Raw genomic sequence first — 24518 nt, 5'->3', positions numbered from 1 at the left:
TAATAAAGAGAGGCATAACAGGGCACTTAAATCTCATAGAATGCAAATCCTGTCCCATGTGGGAGCCCCAGGAGGTTTCCAGTGTCGAGGCAACCGCAGGGACAAGAAATGTTGTCAACTGGAGGAGCTCATGCTCAAGGCTTTCAAGCTTGAATAGCAGCTAACATCAATGGAGTGTGTCCACAAGATTTAGCATTTTATGGATAGCATGCTTCAGGAGATGGTCATCCCACTGCTTAAGAGGATGCAGGGATATAGAGAATTGGTGACTGCTAGATAATCAAGGAGGATAGGTCATAGTGCAAGAGTCAAGTGAGAATGCCTCATTCACTAAGCAATATACATTTCTCAGTACTGGTGAGAACAATAGCTCCTTTAGGGAGTACAGCCGAAGTCAAGTCCACAGGTCCATGTGTAGCTCTGGTACACAGGCGAGCAGGAGTAAGATTGCAAAAGTAATAAAGATAGAAGGTTCGCGAGTTATGGGAACAGACAGATGTTTATTAGGCTGAAGGCATGGTTCAAGGTTGGCAATTTGCCTCCGGGTGCAAGGGTAAAGCATGTCAAAGAGTGGCTGCAGAGCACTACGAGGGGAGAGGGTGAACAGCCAGAGGTCAGTTTTCATATCACTTACCAATCACATAGGCAGAAAGATGGATGAGATCTTACAGGAAGATTTGAGAGAGTTAGGAAAGATACTTCTAAGCAGGACCATAAAAGTAGCAAGCTCTAAGTTGCTCTCAGTGCCAAGTTCTTATAAGTTACAAAAAGGATAGAGGAAATGAATGTGAGAGTGGAAAATTGGTGCAGAAAGGCAGGTTTCAGACTACTGAAACTAGTTCGAGGATAGGTGGTACCTGTAAAGACTAGATGGTTGCAACTCAATAGTGCTGTGCCCAGTGTCCTTGGGGGTTGGCTTACTAGTGTTGTTGGGAAGGCTTTAAACAAACTTGGCAGATGGATGGGGACCAGGATGTTGCATTAGAAAAGAGAAACAGGATGTGTACATGATTGGGTGAGAGCTGGCAATAGAGTAAAGAATTAGGTGAGATCAGAGTAAGAGACAATGCAAGAGATAATACATTTAAATTAGCTCTAGTGCATGTGTATGTAAATGTAAAATTTGGTAATTAAAGTCGATGAACTGCAGGTGCAAATACCGACATGGGAATACAAGGTTCTGGTGTGATAATGGAGACTTAGTTCAAAAGGGAAGAACTGGATAATGTATATTTCTGGATTCAGGAAAGATAGGAAAGGAAAGTCGGGAGAAAGCATGGCTGTATTGATTAAGGAAAATATTACAGTGCTGGAGCAAGAGGATATTCTAGAGGGGTCAGAAAAAAATCTATTTTGTTAGAGTTAAGGAATAATAGAAATGGCACAACACCACTTGGTGTATAGGTCACCAATTACTGAGAAAAATATAGGGGAACATTTTTTTGCAGTAAATTACAAAGAGGTGCTAAACTATATTGGGGACTTGAATTATCGTAATATAAACTGGAATAATAATAGTATAAAGGGGAGAGAGGGGAATATTTCTGAAGAATTCTGGGAAAGAGGAATTGTTCGGTCAGGTGGATCAAGGTCAGGTGGATCAGGGTCAGGTGGATCAGGGTCAGGTGGATCAGGGTCAGGTGGATCAGGGTCAGGTGGATCAGGGTCAGGTGGATCAGGGGGATCAGGGTCAGGGGGATCAGGGGGATCAGGGTCAGGTGGATCAGGGTCAGGTGGATCAGGGTCAGGTGGATCAGGGTCAGGTGGATCAAGTGTCTGTAGGGGCACATTTGAGGAATAGAGATCATAGCATCACAAGATTCAGACTAACTATGGAAAAGGATAAGGAACAATTAGAGTAAAAGTATGAAACTGCTGGAGAGTCAATTTCAATGCGTTGAGAATATAGAACATACAGTGCACTGCAGAAGGAGGCCATTTGGCCCATCGAGTCTGCACAGACCCACTTAAGCCCTCACTTCCACCCTATCCCCGTAACCAATAACCCCTCCTAACCTTTTTGGTCACTAAGGGCAATTTATGATGGCCAATCCACCCAACCTGCCCTGCGTAAACTGGAATCAAAGATTATCAGGCAAAACTTTTAGAAGAACGATGGGCTGCCGATAAAGAGGTGCCAGTTTGGATACCATTCCAATAAAAGGCAGAGGTAAAGCAATCAAAGCCTGAGCTCCCTGGATAATGAATAAGATAAAGGTTAGGATGAAGCAGAAAAAGGGTATGTATGACAGATGCTAGGTTGATAACACATGTAATAGCCAGGATGAAAAAGGAAACATGAGAGGCAAAGAGACAACCTAAGAGACTGGCAGGTAACATTAAAGGGAATCGAAAAGTATTTATACGTATATAAATAGTACATAAAAGTATCACGAGAACGGGTGGGGCCAATTAGTGTTGCTAACTTTTTGTTGGCTCTTAATTCGTAATTTGCTCCGTTTGTTTAACCTTTGCTCCAGAGTCGCCAGGTATCTTTATGATACCGCCACGAGGTTCACGTTCAAGTAATGATCAATAACTCAACACACCAATTAGTAAGATTCAAATCAAACCACATTTATTATACACAGTAAATCACTACTCGTGCATAAACTCTACTTTCTAGATTACTCCTATCACTAAAAGGCCTATACTTAGCTTCGGACTGGCCCACCAGGTCAGGGGAACAAATGGCCTTTCGTTCAGGTCCTGTGTCTGTAGGATTCAAAAGCTGGTATGGACTGGTAGCTAGGAGCGCCTATCTCGTAGCGAGCTTTGACTTGAGACTTACTTGGTTGATGCGGCAGCGAGGCAGGTCACTGTCAAGGGTTAGTTCGAGCTGCTGAGTGACCCTGCCAAAGAAGGACGATTTGAACTTGGGGGCTTTACTTTATAGTCCCCAAGGGCTTCCCGCCTTTCGGGGCGGACCCCTTACCTGGTGCCAAGCGATTGGACTACTTTCCGATCACTTGGATCTATTTCTCCAATGCTGGAGTGGTTCCCTGATCGCTGGGCGGTCCCTAAGTGTCCGTTGGCCTTCCTTTGTCTTGGCTCCTGCTGGCGCCGAGGAGTCTGGCTTGGCTTTATTTATCTTAACTGTTGCAATTGTGCCTTGGAATTGCTCATTACCATGCAGATGGCTGCTGGTTTCAGTGCTGTCTGGTTTCTTACAGGTTTCAATACACATGATTTCTGTATTTGCTAGTCTTTGCCTGTGTTGGCTGAATTTCCCTTCAGCCTTTGTGGTTCTCCATTTTAAGTCAGGAAGTGGCCAACCCAGGTGGCTACATTAGGGACCAAAGGAGCCACAGGCATGACTGAGGTACTAAATGAGTGCTTGGGTACAGAGGTGATGAGTGATGTCTGAGGACTGCAGAACTGCAAATGTTTTTTTAAAAAGGGTGCTTAACTACTGGCCTGCTAGTTAAACTCAGGGTGGGAAAGCTTTTAGAAACATCAATCCAGGACAAAAACAGTCACTTTTTCTTTGTTCATGCGATGTGGGTGTCACTGACTGTGCCAGCATTTATTTCTCATCCCTTATTGCCTTTGAGGGGGCAGTTAAGAATTAATCACATTGCTATGGATCTGGAGTCACATGTAGGCCAGACAGGTGAGGACGGCAGATTTCCTTCCCTAAAGGACAGTAGTGAACCATTTACGACAATTGGCAATGGTTTCATGGTCATCATTAGACTTTTTAATTGCAGATTTTTATTGAATTCAAATTTGCAGTGGCGGGATTCGAACCAGAGTCCCCAGAGCATTACCCTGGGTATCTGGTTTACTAGTCCAGTGACAATGCCAATACGCTACTGCCTCCCCCTGGAGAAGTGTGGTTCAATTTAAGGGAATCCAGGATGGATTTGTTGCAGGAAAATCATGTTTCAATAACTTAAGATGGAGTTTTTTTTTGATGAGCTAACATAAGAGGGTTGATGAGAGTAATTAATGTAGTTGATGAGGTCTATATGGACTCCCAAAAGGCTTTTGAAAACGCGCAATATAATTAGGCATGCCTGCAAAGCCCACTGAATAAAAGGGACTGGCAGCAAGGATACAAAGTTGGCCAAGTGAGAGGAAACAGATTAATGGGAAACAGTTGTTTCTCAGGCTGGAGAAAGGAATTAGTGGAATTCCGCATGAATCAGTGTTAGGACTACTACTTCGTTGATATATTTTACGAAAATTACTTGCATTGGGTGTACAAGGTACAATTTCTAAATTTGTGGATGATACAACATTTGGAAATATTGTAAGGGGGTAGTGATAGATTTCAAGAAGAGATACTGAAGTTGGTAAAATAAAGATAAGATGGCAGATAAAATTTAATGCAGTAAACTATGAAGATACACACATTCCAGAATTTACAATTCTAAAAGGGGTACAGGAACAAGGAGACCTTGGGGTGTTCATACATAAATAGTTGAATGTTCAGGGCGGGTTGAAGAAAAGGTACATAGGATCCTGTGCTTTTAAAATAGAAACATAGCAACAAGGAGCATGAGTAAGCCATTCGACTCTTTGAGCCTGCTCTATCATTCAATATCATGGCTGATCCTCGGTCCCAGTGAAATATTCCCGCTTTTTCCCCATACTCCTTGATGCCATTGAATCTAAAAAGTTATCTACCTTTTTCTTGAATACATTCAGTGACATGGCCTCTACCGCCTTCTGTGGTAGAGAATTCACAGAATTCATTGGGCCATAGAGTAAAAAAGCAAGGAAATTATGATGAACCTTTTTAAACAGTGGTTCGGCTTCAACCGTAGAATGATGTCCAATTCTTGGCACCACACTTAGGATGCAGAAAAGATTTACAAGAATATTTCTAAGAATGAGGGATTTCAGTTCTGCAGATCGATTGAAGAAACTAGGATTGTTCTCTTTCGAGAAGCTTGAAACAGGGTCCGATACAGGTGTTCAAAATCATGAACAGATTTAGGCAGAGTAGGTGGAGAAAACTGTTCCCATTGGCAGAAGTCTTGAAAATCAGAGGTCACAAATTTAAGGTGAATGGCAAAAAAATACGATGGTGACATAAAGAAAAATCGTTTTACATAGTAAGTGGTTATGGATAATAAATGCACTTGCTGAGCGTGAAATGGAGGCTGGTTCAATTATGATTTTCAAAGGAAATTGGATAAGCACCTGAAGGGAAAATATTTGCAGGACTGCAGGAAAATCAGCCTTGCACTGTGACAGCACAGACTTGACGAACTGAACGGCCTCTTTCTTTGCTGTAACCATTCTATGATTTTTTTGATACATGTGTGGTACATCATTTATGCCAAATGCAGAAATATGTAACAATAGAAATAATTTTAGTTTTATTTTAAGCCTGTACCTTTCCTAATAATGGTCCTTGGATCAGCTTCGGATATTTCTGTGTTGCACTATTTCCATGTCCGAGCTTCCCATAATCGCCATCTCCCCAGCTGAATACGTCTCCTTCAGTAGTTACTGCTAGCGTGTGTCCATCTGAACCCTTTGAGGATGACATTTTACGGATGTTGCGATGAGGTTCAAATGTGAGCTTTTTTGGAGCTGATTGGTTGTTAGAGTCACCCAGTCCAAGTCTGCCATAGCTACCTTTTCCACAAGCCTTTACAGATCCATCTTCTGTAATTGCAAATGTACAGTACTGTCCAGCCTCGATCTGAAAAAAAAAATTATCAAAAGGGAGTTTTCTACATTTCAGAGAGCACTTCATAATATTATTATATATGAACAGGTAACAATTCTGAAAAAAGGTTTCTTGAAATTTATTGAATCTCGACTCCAGAAGGATCAGAAATTACATGCAGCAAACCGCATCATATAAATCTTTCAGAAATTACTTTGTTTTATTTTCTTTTGTACCCCTCTTTTCTCCACTGAAACAAAATTGGTTCATTATTTTCCCTCGGTACTTCCATTAAGATAGCATTCAACAAAACCACTTTCCGGTGTTGCAGATTGAAAAGACAAATTCACGAGGAATTAAAAGAGGCTCAAAGATTTGACAAGCCAGTACTTGTGTAAGAATCTCTGGGATAAAAATTCACTGTGATAGACAGTTTTGACATTAAAAGTTCCCAGGCTGAGAAAGGAAATGAACAGAAGTAAACCTCGCTCCTCCTGTGCGATATGGGAATTCAGGGGCCCTTCCGGTGTCCCTGACTCCCTCACGTGCAGAAAGTGTGTCCAACTGCAGCTCCTATCAGACCGCATGACAGCTCTGGAGCTGCAGGGAGATACACTTCGGAGCATCCACGATGCTGAGGAAATCGAGGATAGTAAGTTCAGTAAGTTGGTCACACCGCAAATAAAAATTATTGAGGAAGATAGGGAATAGGTGACCACCAGACAGAGGAAGAGTCGGAAGGCAGTGCAGGAGTTCCCTGCGGTCATCTCCCTCCAAAACATTTTGGATAGTGTTGGGGGAGATGGCTCACCAGAAGAAGGTGGCAGCAGCCAGGTTCATGGCACCATGGCTGGCTCTGCTGCACAGGAGGGCAGGAAAAAAAGTGGCAGAGCTATAGTGATAGGGATTCAATTGTAAGGGGAATAGATAGGCGTTTCTGTGGCCGCAAATGAGACTCCAGGGTGGTGTGTTACCTCCCTGACGCAAAGGTCAAGGATGTCTTGGAGCGGCTGCAGGGCATTCTGGAGGGGGAGGGTGAATGGTCAGCTGTCATGCTGCAAATAGGCACAAACGATATAGGTATAAAATGGTACGAGGTCATACAAGCCGAATTAAGGGAGTTAGGAGTTAAACTAAAAAGCAGGACCTCAAAAAGTAGCTCGCTACCAGTGCCACGTGCTAGTCAGAGTAGGAATCGCAGGATAGCTAAGGTGAATGATGGTGTAAGCGGGAGGGATCCAAATTCCTTGGACATTGGAAACAGTTCTGGGGGAGGTGGACCAGTACAAATCGGACAATGTGCACTTGGGCAGAACCGAAATCAATTTCCGAGGGGGAGTGTTTGCTAGTGCTGTTGGGGAGGATTTAAACTAATATGGCAGGGGGATGGGAACGATGCAAGATGTCAGAGGGAAATAAGGGGGGGGGGGGGGGGGGACAGAAACAAAAGGCAGTAAAGGGAAAAGTGGAAAGCAGAGAAACCAAAGACAGAAATCAAAAAGGGTCACATTACATCATAATGCTAAAAGGGCAAAAAATGTCCAAAAACAAGCCTGAAGGCTCTGTGTCTCAATGCGCCAAGCAGTTGTAATAAGGTTGATGAATTAACTGCGCTGGCAATCATTAACAGATATGATGTTATTGGAATTACGGAGACCTGGCTCCAGGGTGATCAATGATGGGAACTCAACATCCAGGGGTATTCAATATTCAGGAAAGTTGGAAGGAAAGGAAAGGGAGGTGAGGTAGAGTTGCTGGTTAAAGAGGAGATTAACACAATAGTAAGGAAGGACATTAGCCTGGACAATGTGGAATCTGTATGGGTGGAGCTGCGGAACACCAAAGGGCAAAAACGTTATTGGGAGTTGTGTACAGACCACCAAACAGTAGTTGCGAGGTTGGGGATTGCATCAAACAGGAAATTAGAGATGCGTGCAGTCAGCATCCAGCAGTTATTATGGGTGACTTCAATCTGCATATTGATTGAGCTAATCAAACTGGTAGCAATGCGATGGAGGAGGATTTCCTGGAATGTATAAGGGGTGGTTTTTTCCAACCAATATGTCGAGGAACCAACTAGAGAGCAGGCCATGCTAGTATGGGTATTGTGCAATGAGAGAGGATTAATTAGCAACATTGTGGTGCAAGATCCTTTTGGGAAGAGTAACCATGATATGGCAGAATTCTTCATTAAGATGTAGAGTGATGCAGTTAAGTCTGAGACTAGGGTCTTGGACTTAAAGAAAGCTAACTCTGATGGCATAAGACGTGCATGGGCTAGGATAAGCTGGCAAAGAATACTTTTTTAAAAAATATATAAATTTAGAGTACCCAATTATTTTTTCCAATTAAGGGACAATTTAGCGTGGCCAATCCACCGACCCTGCATATCTTTGGGTTGTGGGGGCGAAACTCACGCAAACAGGGGGAGAATGTGCAAATTCCACATGGACAGTGACCCAAAGCCGGGATCGAACCTGGGACCTCGGCGCCATGAGACAGCAGTGCTAACCACTGCGCCACCATGCTGCCCCTTGGCAAAGGATACCTAAGGGGTTGATGGTGGATAGGCAATGGCAGACATTTAAAGAACACATGGATGAACTTTAACAACTTTACATCCCTGCCTGATGCAAAAGTGAGACGGGGAAGGTGGCTCAACCTGTGGCTAATAAGGGAAATCAGGGAGAGTGTTAAAGGCAAAGAGGAGGCATATAAATTGGCCAACAAAAGCAGCAAGCCTGAGGACTGGGAGAAATTTAAAATTCAGAGGAGGACAAATAGTTTAATTCAGGAGGGGAAAATAGAATACGAGAGAAAGCTTGCAGAAAACATAAAAAACTGATTGCAAAAACCTCTATCGATATGTGAAGAGAAAAAGATTTGGTGAAGACAAATGTCCCTTACAGTTAAAATCAGGTGAATTCATAAGGGCAACAAAGAGATGGCAGACCATTGAACAAATACTTTGGATCTGTCTTCACTAAGGAGGACACAAATAACTTTATGGAAATACTAGGGGACAGGGTCTAGCATGAAGGAGGAACTGAAGGAAATCCTTATTAATCAGGAAATTGTATTGGGGAAATTGATGGGATTAAAACCCAATAAGTCCCAGAGTACTTAAGGAAGTGGCCACAGAAATAGTAGACGCATTGGTGATCATTTTCCAGCATTCGACAGACTCTGGAAGAGTTCCAATGGATCGGAGGGTAGCTAATGTCACCCCACTTTTTAAAAAGGGAGAGAAAACAGGGAATTATAGACTGATTACCTGGACATCGATGGTGGGAAAAAGCTGGAGTCAATTATTAAGAATGAAATAATTGAGCATTTGTAAAGTGGGGACAGGATTGGTCCAAGGCAGCATGGATTCACTAAAGGGAAATCATGCTCGACAAATCTTCTGAAATTTTTTGAGAATGTGACCAGAAGAGTGGACAAAGGCAAACCAGTGGATGTTGTCTATCTGGACTTTCAAAATGCTTTTGACAAGGTCCCACACAAGAGATTAGTGATCAAAATTAAAGCTCATGGTATTGGGGGTAATGTATTGACGTGATAAAGAACTGGTTGGCAGACAGGAAGCAGAGAGTGGGACTAAACGGGCATTTTCAGAGTGGCAGGCAGAGACTAATAGAACATAGAACATAGAACAATACAGCGCAGTACAGGCCCTTCGGCCCACGATGTTGCACCGAAACAAAAGCCATCTAACCTACACTATGCCATTATCATCCATATGTTTATCCAATAAACTTTTAAATGCCCTCAATGTTGGCGAGTTCACTACTGTAGCAGGTAGGGCATTCCACGGCCTCACTACTCTTTGCGTAAAGAACCTACCTCTGACCTCTGTCCTATATCTATTACCCCTAATGGGGTACCGCAGGGTTCAGTGCTGGGACCCCAGCTGTTCACAATATACATTAATGATTTGGACGAAGAAATTGCATGCAATATCTCCAAATTTGCATGAGACACGAAGCTGGGTGGCAGTGTGTGATATGAGGAGGATGCAATGAGGCTGCAGGGTGACTTAGACAGGCTGGTTGAGTGGGCAGATATTTGGCAAATGCAATATAATGTGTATTTTTGTGAGGTTATCCACTGGTGGCAAAAACAGGAAGGCAGATTATTATCTGAATGGTGGCAGTTTAGGAAAAGGGGAAGTGCAACGAGACCTGGATGTCATGATGGAACAGTCGCTGAAGGTTGGCATGCAGGTACAGCAGGCTGAGGAAAACTAATGGCAGGCTGGCCTTCATAGCGAGAAGATTTCACAGTAACTTCATTGCAGTTTTAATGTAAGCCTACTTGTGACAATAAAGATTATTATTATATATTTGAGTATAGGAGATGGGATGTCTTGCTGCAGTTATACAGGGCCTTGGTGAGGCCACATCTTGAGTTGTGTGTGCAGTTTTGGTTCCCTAGTTTGAGGAAGGACATTCTTACTATTGAGGGTGTCCAGCGAAGGTTCACCAGACTAATTCCCGGGATGGAGGATTGACATGTGAAGAAGGACTGGATCGACTGGGCTTGTACTCACTGGAGTTTAGAAGAATGAGAGGGGACCTCATGGAAACATATAAAATCCTGATGGGACTGGACAGGCTAGATGCGGAAAGAATGTTCCACATGTTGGGAATGTCCGAATGTCCGAATGTCCAGAACTAGGGACCACAGCCTAAGAATAAGGGGTAAGCCATTCAGGACTGAGATGAGGAAGAACTTCTTCTCTCAGAGAGTGTGAACTTGTGGAATTCTCTACCACAGAAAGTTGTTGAGGCCGGTTCATTGGATATATTCAAGAGTGAGCTGGATGTGGCCCTTGCGGCTAAAGGGATCAAGAGGTCTGGAGAGAAAGCGGGAGTGGGATACTGAATTTGCATGATCAGCCATGATAATATTGAATGGTGGTGCAGGCTCAAAGGGCCGAATGGCCTAGTCTTGCACCTATTTTCTATGTTTCTATGAAGGAAAAAATCACCTTGGATTGGTACTGGGAGAACGGAATACCTACTTAAAAGGCAGTTTAAAGTACATATGTAGTGTGTGTTTTCACTCGGATTAAAACAGAGAGGGGAATATTTTCTTTTGTGGTTTGAAACAAGCTGTGCCCATAAAGACACGAGTATTTTTGTCTTTGTTACTGTGAAAATCTTTAAATATGAAATCTTGTTGTGTCAGTTTGGCAGAGAGGAAACAAATAGGGATTAATGGGTCCTTTTCAAATTGGCACAGTAACTAGTGGGGTGCCACAGGGATCGGTGCTGGGACCCCAGCTATTCACAGTATATATTAATGATTTGGACGAGGGAACAAAATGCAACATCTCAAAGTTTGCAGATAATACCAAGTTAGGTGGGAGGGTGAATTGTGACAAGGATGCAGGGATCCTACAGCATGATCTGGACAGGTTGGGTGAGTGGGCAAATCAATGGCAGATGCAGTATAATTTGGATAAGTGTGAGGTTATTCACTTTGGAAGCAAAAACAGGAAGGCAGATTACTACCTGAATGGTTGTAAATTGGGAGAGGAGAGGTGTCCTTGTGCATCATTCGCTGAAGGCCAGCATACAGGTGCAGCAGGCGGTAAAGAAGGCTAATGGTATGTTGGCCTTCATTGCGAGAGGCTTTGAGTACAGAAGCAGGGATGTGTTGCTGCAATTGTACAGGGCCTTGATGAGGCCACATCTGGAGTATTGTGTGAAGTTTTGATCTCCTTCTCTGAGGATGGATGTTCTTGCTCTCGAGGGAGTGCAGCGAAGGTTTACCAACAGATTCCAGGGATGGCAGAACTGTCATATGAGGAGATGTTGACTAGGTTGGGATTGTTCTCGTTGGAGTTCAGAAGAATGAGGGAGGACCTCATAGAGACTGTTATGGGCCAGGTTTTGGAGAACCCCAAAGTGTATCATGGAGTTCGACTTCCGGTTGCGGCTATGCCTAGGTAGGTCGCACGTTCGGCAGCTCCGCCGGGAAAGGACTTGTGGGCTCTTCAGAGAGGCCCCAACGGCAATTGTTCAACGGCTTCCAGTGTGGGAAGGTGACAGCAAGGTCCCCCCTGACATTATATGGATTGGACCAGGAGTGGAGTGGTTAAAAAAGTGATCCTGGTGCAGCAAAATGTTCTTTTTGTTTGAGTGCTGGGTGGACATGGGTGAATAGATTTGATGTGGGGGCTGTGGGAGAGTGTGGGCGTCGGTGTTGGAGGGGCAGGGCCCCACGGAGGAAGAGGGGGTGTGGAGGCCCGGGGATGGGTAGTTGGGGTAAGGCTGCAAAAAGGAGCTGCGTCAGAGGGGGCGGGGCCAGCTCAGGAAAGCGCAGGCCTTTTCCCGCGTTAGGGAAGGATGGGAGTGGGGCCGGTGGGGGTAAAGGGCGGTGCTGGAGAGCAGCACACACTGATTGCCAAGGAGTGGGGGGATTCTCACACTGGGGGGGGGTCGATGGAATGGCGGGAGAGGCCTGGGTCAGCAGGAGTCGGGGGGGGGGGGGGGGGGGGGGGGGGAGTAGCCCCCCCCGATCCGGCTGATAACTTGGAATGCGAGGGGCCTGAACATGCCAGTCAAGAGGGCCCGGGTGTTCGCATACTTAAAGGGATTGAAGGCAGACGTGGTTATGCTCCAGGAGACACATTTGAAGGTGGCAGATCAGGTTAGGCTGAGAAAGGGATGGGTAGGGCAGGTCTTTCATTCAGGGCTGGATGCGAAGAACAGAGGGGTTGCAATACTGGTGGGGAAGCGGGTAATCGTTCGAGGCACTGAATATTGTAGTGGATAATGGAGGTCGATATGTGATAGGTTGCAGGGGGTGCGGGTGGTACTGGTGAATGTATATGCCCCGAATTGGGATGATGCCGGATTTATGAAACGCATGCTGGGTCGGATTCCGGATCTGGAGGTAGGAAGCTTGATAATGGGTGAGACTTCAACACGGTGCTGGACCCAGCACTGGACCGTTCTAGGTCCAGGACGGGTAAGAGGCCGGCTGCGGCCAAGGTGCTCAGGGGGTTTATGGACCAGATGGGGGGGTGGGGGGAGAGTAGATCCATGGAGGTTTGCCAGGCCGCTGGCCAGGGAATTTTCCTTCTTTTCCCACATCCACAGAGCCTACTCCCGGATAGATTTTTTCATTTTGAGTAGGGCGCTAATCCCGAAAGTGGAAGGAACGGAATATTCGGCCAAAGCCATCTCGGACCACGCCCCGCATTGGGTGGAGCTGGAGGTTGGGGGGGGGGGGGGGGGGGGGAGGAGAGAAGAGGGACCGGGGGAGGGGGGGGGGGGGGGGGGGGGGGGGAGAGAAGAGGGACCAGCGCCCACTGTGGCGCCTTGATGTGGGACTGTTGGCGGATGAGGGGGTGCGCAGGCAGGTGCGGGGGTGTATTGAAAGATATTTGGAGGCCAACGTCAACGGGGAGGTGCAGATGGGGGTAATCTGGGAGGCGTTGAAGGCGGTGGTCAGGGGAGAGCTAATCTCCATTAGGGCCCACAGGGAGAAGAGAGAGGGGAGGGGGAGGGAGAGGGAGAGGTTGGTGGGGGAGATTTTAAAGGTGGACAGGAGGTATGCAGAGGCCCCCCCAGGAGGGGCTACTTAGGGAGCGACGGAACCTCCAGATGGAATTCGACCTGTTGACCACAGGGAAAGCAGAGGCACAGTGGAGGAAAGCGCAGGGGGCGACGTACGAGTATGGGGAGAAGGCGAGTCGGATGCTGGCACATCAGCTTCGTAAGAGGGAGGCAGCGAGGGAGATTGGTGGAGTTAAGGATAGAGGGGGGAATACGGTGCGGAGTGCAGTGAGAATAAACAAGGTATTCAGGGACTTCTATGGGGATCTGTACAGGTCTGAGCCCCCAACGGGGGAGGAGGGGATTCGACGATTCCTAGATCAGCTGAGGTTTCCGAGGGTGGAGGAGGAGGAGGTGCCTTGTTTGGGGGCTCAGATTGGGCTGGAGGAGCTGGTTAAAGGATTGGGGAGCATGCCCACGCGGAAGGCCCCGAGGCCGGATGGGTTCCCCGTTGAATTCTACAGGAAATACGTGGACCGGCTGGGCCCGTTGCTAGTGAGGACTTTTAATAAGGCGAGGGAGGGGGGACCTTGCCCCCGACAATGGCCAGGGCGCTGATTTCTTTGATTTTGAAGCGGGACAAGGATCCATTGCAATGTGGGTCGTATAGACCGATCTCAGTCCTCAATGTTGACCTAAGTTGCTGGCGAGGGTGCTGGCTACGAGAATTGAGGACTGTGTCCCGGGGTTGATTCATGAAAACAAGACGGGATTTGTGAAGGGTAGGCAGCTAAATACAAATGTGCGGAGGCTCCTGAATGTGATTATGATGCCCTCAGTTGAGGGGGAAGCAGAGGTAGTGGCAGCTATGGACGCGGAGAAGGCCTTTGATCGGGTGGAGTGGGAGTATCTTTGGGAAGTGCTGCGGAGGTTTGGGTTCATCAGTTGGGTCAGGCTGCTATATAGAGCCCCAGTGGCGAGTGTGGCTACGAACCAGCGGAGGTCGGAGTACTTTCGGCTGTACCGGGGGACGAGGCAGGGATGCCCCTTATCCCCCTTGTTGTTTGCACTGGCAATTGAGCCGCTGGCCATGGCACTGAGGGAGTCCAGGAAATGGAGGGGACTGGTCCGGGCGGGGTAGAGGAACACCGGGTGTCATTGTATGCCGACGAACTGTTGTTGTATGTGGCAGATCCAGTGGAGGGGATGGCGGAGGTCATGCGGATCCTTAGGGAGTTTGGGGACTTTTCGGGGTATAAGCTCTTTGAGTGAGCTCTTTGTGGTGCATTCAGGAGACCAGGGAAGGGGATAGACGAGCTACCGCTGAAGAGGGCGGAAAGGAGCTTTCGGTACCTAGGGATCCAAGTAGCCAGGAGTTGGGGGGCCCTGCACAAGCTCAATTTGATGCGGTTGGTGGAGCAGATGGAGGAGGATTTTAAAAGATGGGATATGCTGCCACTCTCACTAGTGGGTAGGGTGCAGTCGGTCAAAATGACGGTCCTCCCGAGGTTTCTCTTCGTGTTCCAGTGCCTTCCCATTATGATCCCCAAGGCCTTTTTCAAACGGGTAAGCAGGAGCATCATGGGATTTGTGTGGGCGAATAAGACCCCGAGGGTGAAGTGTGTGTTTCGGGAGCGTAGCAGGGATGGGGGGGGGGGGCTGGCGCCCAAATTTGTGTGGCTATTATTGGGCAGCCAATGTGGCGATGATCCGTAAGTGGGTAATGGAGGGAGAGGGGGCGGCGTGGAAGAGGCTAGAGATGGCGTCTTGTGTGGGCACGAGCCTGAGGGCTCTGGTGACGCCACCGTTGCCACTCTCGCCGACAAGGTACACCATGAGTCCGGTGGTGGCAGCGACGTTGAAGATCTGGGGGCAGTGGAGGCAACACAGGGGTGACGTGGGAGCCTCGGTTTGGTCCCCGATTCGGGAGAACCATCGGTTTGTCCCGGGAAGGATGGATAGGGGATTTCGTAGCTGGCATCGGGCAGGGATTAGAAGAATGGGGGGCCTGTTCATCGATGGGACGTTTGCGAGCCTAGGGGCGCTGGAGGAAAGGTTTGGGCTTTCAGGTACATGCAAGTGAGGGCGTTTGTGAGGCGGCAGGTGAGGGAATTCCCGCTGCTTCCGGCACGTGGGATTCAGGACAGGGTGATTTCGGGTGTATGCGTTGGAGAAGGCAAGGTTTCCGCGATTTACCAGGAGCTGAAGGAAGAGGAGGAGGCCTCGGTGGAGGAGTTAAAGGGCAAGTGGGAGGGGGAGCTTGAGGAGGAGAAAGATGAGGGTCTGTGGACTGATGCCCTGAGTAAGTAGGGTTAATTCTTTCTCCTCTTGCGCCAGGCTCAGCCTAATACAGTTCAAAGTTACTCACAGAGCGCATATGGCAGGGGCGAGGTTGAGTAGGTTCTTTGGGGTGGAGGACAGATGTGGGAGGTGCTCGGGGAGCCCGGCAAACCACATCCATGTGTTCTGGTCGTGCCCGGCGCTGGATGGGTTTTGCGAGGACTATGTCCAAGGTGGTGAATGCCCGGGTGAAGCCGAGCTGGGGATTAGCATTATTTGGGGTATCGGACGAGCCGGGAGTGCAGGAGGCGAAAGAGGCCGGTATTCTGGCCTTTGCGTCCCTGGTAGCCCGGCGGAGGATTTTGCTACGATGGAAAGATGCGAAGCCCCCTAGTGTGGAAGCTTGGATCAATGACATGGCAGGGTTCATCAAGCTGGAGAGGATAAAGTTTGCCTTGCAAGGGTCTGTGCAAGGGTTCTCCAGGCGGTGGCAACCGTTCCTAATTTTTCCCTATTTGGGCTTTTAAATGTTAAATGGGGGTTAATTGTATATGGGGGAAATCCAATGTATAATTTCTGATTGTTGGGTTCTTGTTTCTTTCTCTTTGTTGGGGGGGGGGTTGAAAATTTGTTGAAAAATGTGAATAAATATATATATATATTTTGTAAAAAGTGCATCATGGAGTTCACCTGACCCAAAACTTTTAATAGATTGTGATATGGGGAGCACACGGCCCACTCTACAGGTGTGGTGCAGCAGAAATGGAAAAGTATTTTTTAAAGAAAAACAATGTTTATTCTATGAACTCAAGTTAACCTTTTTTGTAGGGGCTGGTTTAGCACAGGGCTAAATCGCTGGCTTTGAAAGCAGACCAAGGCAGGCTAGCAGCGCGGTTCAATTCCCCTACCAGCCTCCCGAACAGGCGCCGGAATGTGGCGACTAGGGGCTTTTCACAGTAACTTGTGACAATAAGCGATATCTTTTACTCTTTTTATCTTTTAAAACATAGTGAACATCTGAGCAACCATTAATTCAAATACAACCCCCAATGAATACAACACGAAGTAATCCTTAATAAATTCCCAAATATTCAGAAGACAAAAGACCCTTTTAACACAAAGATCAGGTTTAAATTCACTATTGAGAGCAGTTACCACTTTGAAATCAGCAAATGGACACTCATAAGCTTGCAGAGATTCATACACATCAGCTTCTCCAAAACTAAAATGAAACCAAACCCACCCTGCAGCAAAAAAGCCTAAAGCGAAAGTAAAAAGCGGACAGACAGCCCAGCTCCACCCTCTCTGACATCACTGCCGTAATAAACACACATTTCTTAAAGGTACCCCCACTACAGATATTTATGTGTACACACATTTATAAACACCCATTTCTTAAAGGTACTCTCATGGGACAAGACTTGTATAATTCTAACAGGACTAGATAGAGTAGATGCAGGGAAGATGTTCCCGATGGTGGGTGGGTCCGGAACTAGGGGTCAGAGTCTGAGGATTCAGGGTAAACCATTTCGGACAGAGATAAGGAGAGAGTGGTGAAGCCTGTGGAATTCATTACCACAGGAAGTAGTTGATGCTAAAACCTTGAATATATTCAAGAGGCAGCTGGATATAGCACTTGGAGAGAATGGGATCAAAGGCTATGGGGAGAAAGCAGGATTAGGCTATTGAGTTGGATGATCAGCCATGATCGTGATGAATGGCGGAGCAGGCTCAAAAGGCCTCCTCCTGCTCCTATCTTCTATGTTTCTATGTCATCCATTCAGCTATTAATTGGAAGTTCAAATTTCTGTTTAAAAATCAGTCTCTATGGAGATGGTAACATGTAATCCAAGAGTTAAGTAATGAAGAAATAATTGTTAGTAAGCCCAGAGAAATTTGCCCCTCTCGTGGATTAATTAGTTGACTTAAGGTTTTTATTTTATTTTTCTTAAGATTTTATGATCTTCATTATGATGCTTATATTAATATGATTGGATACGATATCACAGAGTAGGTTTATAAAAAATGTTGGGGTATGCGGAATGAGGAGACAAATAACTACTTAAAAAATTAGAAAGCAGAGTGTAGAGATAAGGGTAGTTATTCAGAATGGAGGAAGGTAGAAATGGTGTTCCACAAGGTCAGTGATGTTATTCTCAATTCACATCAATGATTTGGGCATATAAACAAGCAACTATTAAAGTAGTGACAGATTAGTGTGTGGGGGAGGGGGGGGGGGGCAGCAAATAATGAGGAAGTACGCAGCATAAGTACAAGGAAATATGAGAAAAGTTTCAGACTTTGTTGAAAAATGTGAATAAATATATATATATATTTTGTAAAAAGTGCATCATGGAGTTCACCTGACCCAAAACTTTTAATAGATTGTGATATGGGGAGCACACGGCCCACTCTACAGGTGTGGTGCAGCAGAAATGGAAAAGTATTTTTTAAAGAAAAACAATGTTTATTCTATGAACTCAAGTTAACCTTTTTTGTAGGGGCTGGTTTAGCACAGGCAAGTTAAAAAGCGATATATGCAATTGGATACACTTTGATAGGAAAAGTAAGAAATATCACCTACAGCCTGTGAAAAAAGCTGAATGGAAATCAAATGATCGAAGATCTAAATACATCTTATTCAAATATCAAGATTAGCTGTAAATCTGCAAACAGGAACTATCAAAATAAACATCAAAACTAATTTTAATAAAGAAAATTGAAACGTGATGTAGAAAATTGAATGAAAACAGAAATAATTAGAAAGGGAGAAACAGGCTCGAAATGTTAACAGTTTTTCTCTCCACAGATACTGCCAGATCTGCTGAGTTTTTCCAGCCTTTCCTATATTTTGTTTATAATTAAAAAGGGATAGGTACAGTTTAACTCCCAATGTGCAAGAATTGTGATGATGCAATTAAAAAAGCTAATTGAACGGCAAGATATAGAGTTAAGTACAGAAACATAGAAACTGGGAGGAGCAGGCCATTCGGCTCATCGAGCCTGCCCTGCCATTCAATATGATGGCTGATCCTCTATCTCAGTGCTATATTCCCGCTTTCTCCCCTTACCCCTTGGATGCCAATAAAATCTAAAATTATCCATCTCTTTCTTGAATATATTTAGTGACATGGCCGCAAAAGCATTCTGTGATAGAGAATTGCACAGGTTCACTACCCTTTGTGTGAATAAATGTTTCTTCATCTCAGTCCTAAATAATATAATAATAATAATCTCTTGTCACAAGTAGGCTTCAATGAAGTTACTGTGAAAAGCCCCTAGTCGCCACATTCCAGCACCTGTTCGGGGAGGCCGGTACAGGAATTGAACCCATGCTGCTGGCACTGTTCTGCATCACAGGCCAGCTGTTTAGCCCACTGTGCTAAACCAGCCCCGAAATGGTCTAACCCCATATCCTGAGACTGTGAACCCTGGTCCTAGGTTCCCCATCCACGGAAAACATCCTACCTGCATCTACTCTGTCCAGACCGGTTAGAATTTTATACATTTCATTCAGATCTCCTTTCCTTTCAAATTCAGATTGAGCGAGTGAAGACAGAGCGCCATACTCGAGTTTCAGCATTGGGCATAGGTAATTAGAACAGGGCAGAGGTAATTATACAGGCCTGAGGAAAGAGGTCACCCAAGTAGACTGGGCACAAATAATTGAGAAACAATGGCGGATGTTGAGGGAGGTATTAAATACCTCTCAATTAAAGTGTATTCCTGAGAGGAAGAGGAATTGTAAAAGGGAGAAAAACATTCCATGGCTAAACAAGGAAGTCAAAGAAGACGTAAAGGCAAAATCTTGGGCATACCATACTACAAACGTTAGTGGTAAGGATTGGGAGAACTTTTAGGTTCAGCAAACGGCTATTAAAAATAAAATCAAAAGAGCCAAGATAAACTATGAAAGGAAACTAGCAGAAAACATAAACACTGATACCAAAAGCTTCTCTCAGTACATAAATAGAATATCTAAACTCTTGCCGTCAACACACGGGACAGGGCGGCACGGCTTTGCCTGTGCCGCCAAGTGCGGCGAGGCCCCTCGGCCCCAGAGCCTCCAGAGGATGCCTGCCAGGGGCATCGAAGGGGTGGGGCGGGGGGGGGGGGGGGGGGGGGGGGGGGGTTAGAGGTAACGGGTGAGTGGGTGGAAGGGTCAGTGGGGCATTGTTCGACACCCGTGAAACATTAAATACCCTTCACCACAACCAGTATGATAGCTCTGTCACTTTCTTCCACAATGTGGACCAACCTCCAAACCTTTGGCCCATCTCTCCAGACATGCCCCTCCCATCTCTCACCTGGCATACCGCGTACAGGTGATGGGTGTGAGCGAGCACTCAGCAGACAGAGAGGGGTCAGTCTATGGCATAGATTGAGGAGCGCTGGCGCTCAGATCTCTGCAGGTTATCATCACCCCCCTGCCCTCGACAGTGACCCGCTGACATTGCCGACACAGTCCCAACATCCTGGAGTGATGTAACACATACATGGCGAAGGTGGGAAATGTGGGGGTGGGGGAAGCAGCGATGATGGACCAGGCCACGTCTTATGTGAAGCGGGCATGTATGAGGGCCTCCCTGACCCTCCTGGCTTGCCAGACCATCGCCGCTGCCGCCTGTCCTGTAGCCTCTGGCTGATTCCCCGGTTCATCCCCGGGATCATACCCTGCTGGTCCTCCTCCTCCTCGGAGTTGTTCCTCATCCTCTACCTCCCGAACATCGCCCCGCTGCTGTGCCGGCTTGTGGAGAGCACAGCAGACCACCACGAAGTGTGCGACACTTCGGCTGTGTACTGCAGGGCACCGCCGGTGCGGTCGAGGCATCAGTACCGCATTTGGAGCAATCTGATGCACCACCCAATGGCAGTTTGGGTGGCTTCATGGGCCCCTTTGCATTGGGACTCCGCTTTGGTTTCCAGCCTCTGTACTGGCATCATTGGCCAGGTCCTCAGCAGGTATCCCTTATCCACCAAGAGCCACTGGCCATCCTGCGGTCATCCTCGAAGAGGCCAGGTACGTCCGACTGCCCCAGGATGTAACCGTCGTGCACAATCTTGGGAAGCGTGCACATATGCATGATCTGCATGTGGTGGACACACACAAGCATGATCTGCATGTGGTGGACACACACAAGCTGTATGTTCAGGGAGTAGAACCCCTTCTGGTAATGTAGGGCACTCAAAACTGGCCTGGTGCGCGCAAAGTGACATGCGTGCGGTCTATCTGCCCTTGGATCTGGGGCATCCCAGCAATGGCGGAGAATCCTGCTGACGAACATCTTATTGGGCTTGGTCCACGTCAAAGTTAATATAGTTTTCCTCCCGGGGAAACAGGGCACCGTGACCTGCCGGATGCACTTGTGGGCTGTGGCCTGCGAGTACCACAGAGATCCCCGCTTGAGCTCTGGATTGATCCTGAGGCGTAAAGTTTTGGGCTGCGGTGACCTTGACGGCCACAGAGAGCAGGTATCCTCCTCCTTATGTGATGCCAAGTTTGCGAGGACGGGGGCAGCATGGTGGCGCAGTGGTTAGCACTGCTGCCTCACAGTGCAGAAGACCCGGATTCGATCCCGGCCCCGGGTCACTGTCCGTGAGGAGTTTGCACATTCTCCCCGTGTCTGCATGGGTCTCACCCCCAAAACCCAAAGATGTGCAGCATAGGTGGATTGACCTCGCTAAGTTGCCCCTCAATTGGAAATTAATTTTAAAAAGTCTGCACGGACATGGCACAGGTGCCACACCACCTCTTTGTTAACGCTTATTGCAAAAAGCCAGAAGTAGAGAAGTGCTGCTTCAATTGTATAGGATGTTGGTGAGACCACATCTGGAGTATTGTGTCCAGTTTTGTTCTCCTTATTTGAGGAAGGATGTGCTGGCATTGGAGGCAATTCAGAGGAGGTTCACCAGATTGATTCCGGGGATGAAAGAGTTGATGTATGAGGAGAGTTAAACAGTTTGGGTTTATACTCGTTGGAATTTAGAAGGATGTGAGGGGATCTGATGGAGGTTATATACTAAAAGGGATTGATAAAGAAAACTTAGGCCAAGAGTGCCACCTAATGTAACACCACTGTATATGATGGGACGGAGACAGAAGACAGGAACCTATAGGCCAGTTAACCTGACTTCGGTCGTTGGTATGATTTTAGAGCACATTATTAAGGATGCGATTGCAGAGTACTTGTAAGTACATGATAAAATAGGGCTGATCTGAACTGCTTCGTCAAGAGGAGGTTGTGCCTGACAAATCTGTTAGAATACAATGTGGAAAAATGTGACATTACGAAATTTAGTAGGAAGAATAGAGGCATAAACTATTTTCTAAATGGGAAAAGGCTTTGGAAATCTGAAACACAAAGGGACTTAAGAGTCCTAGTTCAGGATTCTCTTACAGTTAACATGCAGGTTCAGTTGGCAGTTAGGAAGACAAATGCAATGTTGGCAATCATTTCAAGGGCTAGAATACAAGAGCAGGGTTTTACTGCTGAGGCTGTGTACGGCTCTGGCCAGACAACATTTGGAATATTGTGAGCAGTTTTGGGCCCCGTATCTAAGGAAGGATGCGCTGGCCTTGGAGGGGGTCCAGAGGAGGTTCACAAGAATGATCCTGGGAATGAAGGGCTTGACATATGAGAAGTGGTTGAGGACTCTGGGTCTGTACTCAATAGAGTTTTGAAGGGTGAGGGGTGATCTCATTGAAACTGATAGAATACTGAGAGGCCTAGATAGTGAACATGGAGAGGGTGTTTCCATCAGTGGAACAAACCAGAACTTGAAGCCACAGCCTGAGACTGAAGGGGCGATCCTTTAAAACTAAGACGAGGGGGAATTGCTTCAGCCAGAGAGTGGTGAATCTGTGGAACTCATTGCCGCAGAAGGCTGTGGAGGCCAAATACATGGAGACAATGAGGAAGGAGATGAGGGAGGTTTTGAGTGCGCTGGTGGAGGAGGCGATTTCCCCGGTGATGACGGCGGTGGCGAGCGCAGTGGCGGAGGTGCGAGAGCAAGGGGAGGTGCTGAAGGAAGTGGAGGAGACGTTATTGCAGCACGGTGATCAACTTGCCTCGATGGGGAAGGAGATGCGGAAGGTGATGGACATTAACAAGGATCTGCGAGGAAAAATGGAAGACCTGGAAAACAGATCCAGGCGACAGAATTTGAGGATTGTGGGGCTGCCCGAAGGAGTTGAAGTACCGAAGCCGATTGAGTATTTTGCCATGATGGTGGCAAAACTATTGAGGGAGGGGGAAGATCCCTGCCAATATGAACTGGATCGGGCTCATCGGTCGTGGAGGCCTGTACCAAAGGCGAGGGAGCCGCCAAGGGTAGTGACTCTGTGCTTCTGTAGGTACAGTGTGAAGGAGAAGGTCTCCTTCAATGTGAGAAATGGCCGTGTGCCGATGTAACCTTATGACTGTATTTTCTTCTTTTTTGTTTCACGGCGTGCGGGTGTATGGGCTAATGGAGCCAATGTTGTATATATTTGGACATGGGAAGTGATGGGACTTTCACTCGAAATGAGGGCTCTTTGGGGTGTAAGTGGATATGCGGGGTTTGTGTGCTAAAAGGGGATTTCTGGGCGTTCCTAGGGCCGGGCAAGGGGGAAAGGGACCCAGGCGGGGGCCTCCACACTGGCCGGTTTAAGCCGGCCAGTGAACGGGAGTGAGGTAGGGGGAGGGGCTGCGGCCATCAGAGCCTGGCAGAACAGGGTCCGAGTGGTCTAGCCGGGGTGGAAAGTTGGGGGGGGAAGGAACCGAGGTTGGGGGGAGGTGTTTTACAAGAGGCAGTGGACGGGATGAGTTGGGAGACTTGGGGGAGGGGGGGGGGGGGGGGGGGGTGTACAACTCTTGGGTATCATGTACGGTACTCTTTCAGAGGTTGGATGGCCGTTGTTTGGGGTGGTGGGAGGATGGGATCGTCGGTGTTGTTAAGGGGATTGATTTTGTATTTGTTGCCATTTGCTGTTTGTGGGTGGGGTGTAAATTTTGAAGGAAAATGTGAAAATGGAGAATAAAAAAATATTTTTTGAAAAATTTTTTAAAAAGACAATAGATAGGTACTTAATTATCAGGGGTTGCAGGGAGAAGGCAGGAGAACAGGGATGAGAAGCATATCAGCCACGATTGAATGGTGGAGCAGATTCAATGGACTGAATGGCCTAATTCTGCTCCTATATCTTACGGTCTTATGAAAAGCTATCCTGCAAATGATCAAACTCATTACTTGTGTCAACAATGCAAAATTCAAATTACACAACTCTATTGGTTAAATATGTAACAGCTTTATAAATCAGATCTAACAAACAAAGCTGCTACAGCAGTGAATAACTTATTTGTCAACAAATGAATTACTAATTCTTCCCTCGCTTACCGTCTGTGAATTAGCAAATCCATGTGCTAATTTGGGTTGTAAAATTTTTTCCAGTGTTCCTTCTGCCAACTGATGACTACTGTTACTCCCCCAAACATACACTGCACTTGTTTCACTGTCTCGATTTTGAGAGTTCTGAGAACTGGTGCTGCATAGGCAGTCTAAGGCTAACCTGCAAATCTGTAGACAGGAAATGCACGGATTAGAATAAAAGAGCATCTAATCAAGGATAAAATACATATAACAAGGTATCTGCATTAGTGTAACATTTTTACTTGGCACTAGAAAGAATCCTGTATTACACAATTAGATTTTATTAATTCTTCCCTTTACATTTTCTCCCATGTTTCTAGTATCACAAACAACCCTCTAGTATCTTTTCCAAGTTTCATTACGCATTGAACATGAAGCACACTTCCCGTTTCCGAGCCTGTCCTCACCTGACATCCAGCTCCGCACTCTAGCACTTGCCACTGGGTATGTGTGGTCAGCTATAGAATTGTATTTGCAGTCACAGAATTGTAGAATGGTTACACAGCATGGAAGGAAGCCATTTAGCTTGTTGTGTCTGTCTCTGTTCCCTTGTGGAGCAACTCACCCAGTTCCTCAATTCTGCCTTTTCCCCATGGACCTACAAATCTCTTTGCGTCAGATAATTATCCAATTCTCTTTTGAAGGCCTCTATTGAATCTGCAACCACCAAATTCTCTCAGGCAGTGCATTCG

At 46.6% G+C, this 24518-nt stretch overlaps 1 protein-coding gene across 3 annotated transcripts in view; it reads right to left on the bottom strand.

Annotated features, from left to right (window-relative positions):
- Positions 1-24518, bottom strand: part of LOC140409077 (probable E3 ubiquitin-protein ligase HERC1) — a 701933-nt gene that overhangs the window by 620246 nt on the left and 57169 nt on the right. For all 3 annotated transcript variants that reach the window (XM_072497165.1, XM_072497164.1, XM_072497166.1), the window contains exons 4-5: positions 23794-23973; positions 5348-5659 (exon numbers count right to left, since the gene is read on the bottom strand). In XM_072497165.1, the coding sequence (XP_072353266.1) occupies positions 5348-5659; positions 23794-23973 (492 nt within the window). The remainder of the gene's footprint in view (positions 1-5347; positions 5660-23793; positions 23974-24518) is intronic.

This window comes from Scyliorhinus torazame, chromosome 3, assembly GCF_047496885.1.
Source record: "Scyliorhinus torazame isolate Kashiwa2021f chromosome 3, sScyTor2.1, whole genome shotgun sequence".
NCBI classification, from domain to species: Eukaryota; Metazoa; Chordata; class Chondrichthyes; order Carcharhiniformes; family Scyliorhinidae; genus Scyliorhinus; species Scyliorhinus torazame.
The sequence above is the reverse complement of the archived record's forward strand: the minus strand, read 5'-3'. Positions and strand labels throughout refer to the sequence as shown.